Below are 8,934 nucleotides of genomic sequence, written 5' to 3'. Positions count from 1 at the left end.
TCCACAGATGCTGCCTGATAGTTCCTCCAGCATTTTGCTTTTTTGCTCCAGACTCCAGCATCTACAGTCTCTGGCAAGAATGGTGTTCTGATGAAATAAATGTCTTTTTCCATTTCCATCCTAAGGGTCTGGAAAAACTATTGTTGCCCTCCATATCGCTGAACATCACCTCATGGAAAGGCCTGAAGGGGAGAAGCGAAAAGTTTGCTTCATGGCCACAACGGTGCCTGTCTTTCAGCAGCAGTTGGAATTGTTTAAACATCACTTCCAGAAGACCAGGTATGACCAGAAATGGCCACATCTCAATCCCTTGTTAATTCATGTATTTCTTGTTTCACCTTTTCCTTTTTGACTGTCAGTTAACTCCTGTTATATTAACAAAGAACATGAAGCCCGTGAAACAAACCACTTCACCCAAGTAATGTTCATACTCCCCGCAAATCTTGTCCTACCCCACCTCCTTTATCTCAGCCTTTCTATTCCTTCCTCATTTACTCATCTACTTGCCTTTAGAAAGTATCTAAGTTGTTTGCATAACTAATTCTGTAATATTCCCATCTGACCCCTCTCTAATATTTCTTGACACAAAATATTACTATAATATTTATTTTGGATAGGTGGAAAGAGTCTTTGCACATTCACTCCAACCCATTCACTTTGAAAACTTTTGAAGTCCTCTTGGTCTCTTATCTAACTCCAGCCTGTTCTGTCTTTTCCAATAGCTGCAGTCTTCTGATACCATGCGTGTAAATTTTCTCACAGTATTTTCTTTGCTTCTGTGTTTTTCTTTTATTACATAAAATGCTAAACTGTGCACAGCAATCTTGTATATAAGTTGACCATGGGCTTATATAAGATTAATATAACTACACCACTCAAAATGTTTATTTTCTTCAATTTTATCCTCTTCGTGGTAATAATTTTAAACCATTAATTTTTTTCCTTTTGGTTTTTTTTTAGAAATTTATAACAAAGGACAAGGCCTTTTGGCCAGTTGTATATCCAGGCTGTCCAAAACTGGAGTTAATGAACTACTTCCCTGCTCCTGGCCCAGAGTGTTCTACATTAGAGCACTTGAAGCACTCATCCTGTTACCTTCTAAGTACAGGTCCTCCCTAGGTTACGAATACCCAACTTATGTACAGCCCGTATATACAAACAAGCATTTGGGAGACCGGCAGGATGGATTTACCACCTGCTGCAGAGCTGCAGGCATCTTCTGCCGTGTGAGAACTCAGTTCACAGCAACATCTGAATGGTTGAGTTAAATACACATTGCCCTTGGTTTTCCTATGTTTTTATTTAAATATATTGCCAGGCGGCCACATCTCTGACTCGTGAACTGTTTGGGTTATGAACATTACTTGCAAATATAACCCTATCGTAACCTTCTACCGATCCATGACTAAAGAAAATTCTTCAACTCGCCTCTAATCATTTCATCAATGACTCCTAGTTATCCACCTCTGAGGGAGATAGATCACCAGATCAGCCATGATCTCAGTGACTATTACAACAGTGTCCTCCTGCTCCTGTGGTCTTCCTGCCATTTTTAAATGAACTGAAAGCTCACATTGCTGAAGGTTTCTAGTTCAGGCTAGTGTTTTCACCCATCTGATTTATCTTGATTTCCTATCTATCATCTTTCAGAACATTTTCATCTTCCTTGATAACACCTCCCTGCTGTTGCTGCTCTTCACAGGTTGAATCTCTGCCAGGGACTAATGGGGGAAACTGGCAGTAAAGTCTAGACATCTATCAGCGGCACGTCTTAAACGTTCGATGTGCTGATGGAGTTGGCTCACAGCAATTATGATGGACTTGGGAAGTCAAGTTTGTATTGGGAGAGAATGGAGTGCAGATATTTTTCAGTGGAAAGCCTTCTTGGTTCTGCTTTCCCTCTTTAGGCTAGTCACAATATGAGACTGTGCTGAGGCAGGGGAAACAGGATTATCTTACTGATCTCAGAGGGGAGGAAAGAAACAATGAAAAGCCCAGAGGAAGTAAGTGAAATAAAACTACAGAAAAACATCTGTTTTGGTGTGGCTCAGTGATATCACTCTTGCCTCTGAATGGGAAGTACCACTCTAGAGACTTAAGAAGAAAAGTAGAGCTCAACGCTGCAGTGTAGTACTGAGGGAGCGCTGAACTCCTGGAGGTGTTGTCGTTTGCACAGGACATTAGACCAAGGCCCTGTCTGTTCTCCTGGGTGAATGTAGGAGATCCCAGAACACTATTTTGAAGACAACCCTGGTCAATATGCGTATCTCAAACAATATCACTTAACCAGGTGATCCTGTTTAAGTGATGCTTTTATTGATCCGATCATTGCTGCCATTGGAAACAGGCTGTGTACAAATTAGCTGCTTCCTATTCCTCTGTACAACAATGACTACAGGTGGAAAATTGCATTCATTTGGCTATAAAGCACTTTGAAATCGTGAGAGGTGCAATATAACTTCACTTTTTTTTTGTTATTCAATTTGTTCCATTGATGGAAGTGGTTGGGGTAGATGTGGTCACAGTTTGATTCTCTTATCATGATAGGCTTATGTGCATCAATCTTTATCTTCCAGCTTCAGAGTGCATGGAATATGTGGTGATACGGTGAGCAATTCTCCAGTGGAGATATTCGTTGACATGAATGATATTGTAATTCTGACACCGCAGATTCTGCTGAATTGTCTCAAATATGGCCAGATTTCATCGCTTTCCGTCTTCACCCTGCTAATATTTGATGAATGCCACAATACGGCTAAAAATCACCCATACAACGTTTTAATGAAGAAATATTTGGATATCAAGATGAGACCAAGTCCCTTACCGCAGGTCGAGCTTTCAGAATTTTCATGTTTCTTCCTGATTTCCGCGTGGTTTTATAAATGGAAATGTAATGTACAAAAGCAAAAAATGTTGCTAAACCTATATAAAACATTGACGAGTCCCAGCGTACCTACTGGCTACTACACTGTTGGGAGGATGTTAAGGCTTTTGGGGGTATGAAGAAGAGATTTTAGTGGAATTACACTGGGGGATGACTGAAGGAGCTGTGATCATTCTACCTAGGTCAGGGAAGACTAGAAAGAGATTTTGTGTGATACAGTAGGCTGAAAGGCCAATGGAACAAATTCAGTCATGTTTCAAAGGGGTAAATGTTTAACAGGGAAAATTTCCAGGGTTCTGAGAAAAGAGCAGGACAGTGGTTGGAACATGAAAGCTCTTTAAAAGAGCGGGTGTGGATGTGATGGACCAAATGCTGTAAATTTCACAAGACAAAAAGACCTGGGAACTTTGCAACTTTCTGGAATGAACATTATTTTCTAACTTCAGGTAAACTGCCCTCTCACTGATTCCCATTCTCTTGCTTAAGTCCCTTTCCCATCCCGTTTCATTAAAATGCTTTGCTAACGGTCAGTACCTGTGCTCCTTGTCACCTGTCTCCATATAGTCTTTTGCCCTACATCTCACTCCTCCCTTCAGCCCTGGTTTGAAAAATGTAACATTTCCACCTTCTTTCCCTGCACCCCCCGCCCCCGCCCCCAATGACCCTGTACTGAGGGTCATTGAGCTGAAATATTGACTGGTTTCTCTTTCTACAGAAGCTGTTTGACTGGCTACGTTCTGGTGGCATTTTCTGTTCTTGCCATAATAGACCAGTTTGTTCATTCCTTCCCCTTCTTGATTCTCTGCCTGTCAACTAGCTTAAAACCTGTGACACCTCGAATCTTCATCAGTTCCTATGAATCGTCATTGACCTGAAATTTCACTGTTTCCCTCCGGTGACTCATTTTTTAAGCTCTGTTTTCCTAACTTGAATTTCATTCTTGTCTCTTTTCACCACTACTTCACACTGAAAAGACTAAACACTTCAACACCAGCTTGCATTAAATAGCACCCTTCGTGTAGTAAAATGTCCCAAAATTTACAGAGGCAACTATCAAACAAAATTTGGCATTGAACCTCATAAGGTATGAGGGCAGATGACCAGCAACTTTAATGGGTGCCTTAAAGAAGTGAAGAGAGGTTAAGAAGTTTAGGAATACAATTAGGGTCTTGGCATGTGAAAGCGAACACCCCAACAGCAAAATTTAAATATGGGCAGCACAGTGGCACAACAGTTAACGCTGCTGCCTCACAGCTCCAGTGAACTAGGTTCGAGCCCGACCTCCAGTGCTATCTGTGCGGAGTCTGCACATCTTCTCAATGACCCCCAGGTGCTCCGGTTTCCTCTCTCATGCCGTCAGCAGGTTAATTGAATACTGTGAGTTACTTCTAGCTGAGTGGCAGGAGAATTGGGGAGAAGGTGATGGGGATATGAGAGGAAAAATTGGATTAATGTAGGTGGGAGCTTGATGGTGTAGCCAGTTTCCATACTGTACAACTCTCTGGTATCAGAGGAGCAGAGTTATTTTGGAGGGTTGTACGGCCGCGGTGGCTTACAGAGAAAGGGAGGGTGAGGTCATCGGGGATTTGTAAACAAGGGTCAAAATTTTGAAACAGGCATTAGTTAAGCAGGAACACGTATAGGTCAATGATCACAGGCTACTGCATGAATGGAATTTGGTTAGCTTCAACATCAGCAGAGTTTCTTGAAGTAGGAGAAAGTTGGTTTGAAAGAAGGCATGGATATGTATTCAGAAACTCCAGGCCCTTCAGTTGCAAAATATCTTGAGTTGCAAAGATTTACATCCCAAAACGTTTGCCAACATATCAAAATATTTCTCACTCACAGACACTTTACAAAATTCCGATTAACTCCCTGCTGTATTCCTCAGTGAGCCCAGCCAGGAGTGACCCACATGGGTACGTGTGGTCCATTTGGTAGCACTCTGGCCTCTGAGTCTGAAGTCTGCTGCTCCTGGGAGGTGCTGAGGGGGTGCTGCACTGACAGATTCGCAGCCTTTCAGATCTGATGTTAAACTGAGGTTCTATCTCCATTTCCTGTATTTAAAAAAAAATCCCATGATGGGCGGCACGGTAGCGTAGCGGTTAGCGCGACACTATTACAGCGCCAGCTATCGGGGTTCGATTCCTGTCGCTGTCTGTAAGGAGTTTGTACGTTCTCCCGTGTCTGCGTGGGTTTCCTCCGGGTGCTCCGGTTTCCTCCCACATTGCAAAGACGTACGGGTAGGTTAATTTGGGTTTAAAATTGGCGGCGTGGACTTGTTGGGCCGGAAGGGCCTGTTACCACACTGTAAATAAATTTAAAAAATTTAAAAATATAATTTTGAAGAAGAGCAGAGGAGTTATTCTCAGTGTTCAAGCTAATATTTATCCCTCAGTTAACATCACTAAAATTAGATTATCTGATCATTATCAGTTTGGCATTAGTGGAAAGTATTACACTTCAGAAACCACAGTCAGATCTTCCAGTGCCCAGCGAGCTCTCAAATCCTGCTCTTACTCGCTTTCCTCCTCCGGAAAGCCAGTTCCCAGATGATTAGCAAGATCCTGTGCAGTGGTTTTCTAATTGAAACTGGCACAGTGTGTTCACAGAACTGTTCTTGGAGTCAGTTAACCTCATCCCAGGTCTACCAGCTAACAGGGAGAATGTTTGAGACATTCAAAAACACTCAAACTGTTAACAATACAATCAAAATTTGAAATAAAAAAATTAAAACTTTAAATCACTGTAAAATAATACATTTAAATCAACTCAATTAAATAAAAAAAGTCCATTTTGTCACGAACCAGCAACAAAAGAACCACACTGAGCATGATTCAGTGTTAAAAACTATTTTATTAATTACTACTTATGATAATACGTAAAATAAAAGTAAAAATGTTAGTATGTTAGAATTCAAAAATGTTAAACCTCGAACGTTAACCCCAAAACTAAACTCATCGTGTGTGTGTGTGACAAAGTCCCAAACTCCAAGTTCAAGAATGGTTCTTAAAGTTCAGTTCCGCAAGCCATAAGGTGAAACATGAGCAAGGGCTTCTTCAACAACCACAGTTGTCAGAAGATAAGACGTAGATGTAGGGAAACAGAGAGAGAGTAAATACGAAATCCAAATGTTCCATGATGGAACCCAAACGACACTTCAGTGTTTACTCGGTAGTGACTTCCTCACCCCGAAAAGCATCCGAATCGTGGTCGTCCACACATAAATACCTGTTTCCTTCTACAGGTCAGCAATAAAGTGAACTCCACCGGATTACTTCCAACTTCCATACATGGATTTCAGTGGCAAACACAGTTATTGTTTCTCATCCATCGATAGAGAAAACAAGCAGGCTGGTGTCTCTCTCCCTTCTCTCTCTCTCTCTCTCTCTCTCCTTCTAACTTCTTCAACAACGTCATTACGTCCTTTATCTTCTATTGACGTAAGCACACCCCACACACACATACACACACACTCTCTATCTTAAAGGGACTTTCACTGAGTCCATAACAATTTGCACATGCCTTTTTCTTTCCAGCCAGTTTTTTCCTTTAAAACCAATGGGCATTGTAATCAGGCTCTGTGGGCAGATTTCTCACTCAGAGTCCTGGGAAACCTGAAGAAGGTTGTACTCTTCCACTGCAACAACAAAGTGCAGTAGTTCAGCCTTCGGTAGCGACTTTCAAACTTGTGCACAACTGCATCATTAAATGGTGGTGATTCTGAGCAGATGTCCAAAGGTGATGTGTGATAGTTGTTTTTCTTTCTAAAAATACAAAGGTGTTGAATTGGTCATAAAAGGAAGCGAGAGGACCAGACTTGCCTTTGATCACCACCATATACGTATTTTTTTTGTTTCTCAACAGATTGTTGGATTGACAGCATCAATTGGGGTCGGTGATGCCAGCTCAGTCAGAGATGCAATGGATTATATTTTGCACATTTGTGCCAATCTTGATGCTGAAAGCATATCAACCGTGAACAGGAATATGGAAGAACTGGAGAAATTTGTTTTTGTTTCAGAGAAACGTAAGACATTATACTGCATTAAACCGCTCGTGATCTTAAATGGGCAGTATTAAAGTTTAGAGTCTGCCTAATCTGTAAGATTGCTGAATATAAATTGATTCATGCCATTTATAAGAACCTAAGAAGAGGGAGCAGGGATATGTATCTGGCCCTTTGAGTCTGCTCTACCATTCAGCAAGATCTTCTACCTCAGTGCCATTTTTCAGTACTATCACCATATCTTTTGATTCCCTTAATGTTCAGATATCTATCAACCTCTATTTGGAATGAGAAGGTGACTGAGCCTCCACCATCTGCTGGAGTAGAGAAATCCGGAAGTTCACCACCATTTCAGTGAAGAAATTTTTCATCATCGTACTCCTAAATAGCCTACTCTTTATTCTTAATTGCTGCCCCCCTAGCCCTAGATTTCCCAGTCAAGGAAAATATCTTTCCTGCAAGTAACCTGTCAAGTTCTTTAAGAACTTAAAAAGACATCTAGACAGGCACATGGACAGGAAAGGTTTAGAGAACGTGGGCCAAATGCAGGCAAATGGGGCTAGCTTGGGTAGGCACCTGGTCGGCACGGACAAGTTGGGCAGTTGCATAATTCTAACTCTTAAGTTTCAATGAGACTTCCTCTCATTCATCTAAACGCCAGAGGATATAGTTTCAGTCCACTCAGTCTCTCCTCATAGGGCAAACCCACCAGTCTAGTGAATCTTTGCCACACTCCTTCTATTGCAAGTGTGTCCTTTCTCAGATAAGGAACCCAAACCTGTATACAATACTCCAGGTATGGTCTCAACACGGCCCTATAGCAATTGTAATAAGGCTTCCTTATCCCTGTAATCAAACCCTCTTGTTAGAAAGGCTAACCTCCCGTTTGTCTTCATAACTGCCCAGTGCAGCTGTATGTTGGCCTTCAATAACTTGTGTGCAAGCACACCCATCTCTCTTCGAACATTAACACCAACCAATCTCTCACCATTTAACAAATATTGTGCTTTTCTGTTATGTGCACCAGTGTAGATAACAACATTTTTCCATCTGCCATGTTCCTGCCCATTCTCTCAGCTTGTACGTCTCTCCCGACACATCTTTACATCCTCCTGTGTATTCACATTCACACCTGGTTTAGTTTTATCAGCAGATTCAGAAATAATAATGTTTGGTCCCCTAATTGATATGGATTGTGAACAGCTGGGGCCCCAAGCACCAGTCCCTGTGGTCCCCACTAGACACAGCGTGTCAACCTGAGAAGCATCAGTTTATAACCACACGTTGCTTTCCAATAATCAATTCTTTATCCTTGCCAGTATATTACCTCAATTTCATGTTGACCAACCAGCCGCGTGGGACTCCATCTCAAACCTTCTGAAAATCCAAATACACCCATCCATTGGTTTCCTTCTTTTCTATTCAAAGAACTCCAGTAGATTGGAGAAGCACAGATTACCTTTTTTATACCTCCATGTTAACCATGCTCAATCTTATTATTCTTTTCAAGGTGTTCTGTTATTACATCTTTCCTTATTAGTCATTCCTTGTTTTCTCTCTCCCTCCTTAAATAGTGGATCCCCATTTGTTACCTTCAAATCCATAGACATAATTCTAGAATCTATAGAACCCGGAAGTTGACAACCAGAGTATCCACCATCTCTAAAGTCATTTCCATATAATGTAGCTTATCAGGTCCTTGGCATTTATCAGCCTTTAAGCTCACCAACTTCTCTGTTTTTTGACTAATAGTTAATTATTTCAGTTACTCATTCTTGCTAGGTACTTGTTTCTCTAATAAATGTGGAAAGCTTTTTAAAATTTTATTTACAGCGTGGTAACAGGCCCTTCTGGCCCAACGAGTCCGCGCCGCCCATTTTAAACCGAAATTAATCTACCCGTACGTCTTTGGAATGTGGGAGGAAACCAGAGCACCCGGAGGAAACCCACGCAGACACGGGAGAACATACCAACTCCTTACAGACAGTGACGGGAATCGAACCCCGATCGCTGATGCTGTAATAGCATCGTGCTAATAGTG

General features: G+C 41.5%; 1 protein-coding gene across 3 annotated transcripts in view; it reads left to right on the top strand.

Annotated features, from left to right (window-relative positions):
• LOC127572301 (antiviral innate immune response receptor RIG-I-like) overlaps positions 1-8,934 on the top strand; it is a 67,691-nt gene that overhangs the window by 35,682 nt on the left and 23,075 nt on the right. For 2 of the 3 annotated variants that reach the window (XM_052019368.1, XM_052019367.1), the window contains exons 8-10: positions 126-279; positions 2,577-2,829; positions 6,752-6,914. In XM_052019368.1, coding sequence (XP_051875328.1) covers positions 126-279; positions 2,577-2,829; positions 6,752-6,914 — 570 coding nt within the window. The remainder of the gene's footprint in view (positions 1-125; positions 280-2,576; positions 2,830-6,751; positions 6,915-8,934) is intronic. The other variant, XM_052019369.1, reaches the window with a different exon arrangement.

The sequence above is a fragment of the Pristis pectinata genome, chromosome 7, assembly GCF_009764475.1.
Source record: "Pristis pectinata isolate sPriPec2 chromosome 7, sPriPec2.1.pri, whole genome shotgun sequence".
Lineage (NCBI taxonomy): Eukaryota > Metazoa > Chordata > Chondrichthyes > Rhinopristiformes > Pristidae > Pristis > Pristis pectinata.
The sequence above is the reverse complement of the archived record's forward strand: the minus strand, read 5'-3'. Positions and strand labels throughout refer to the sequence as shown.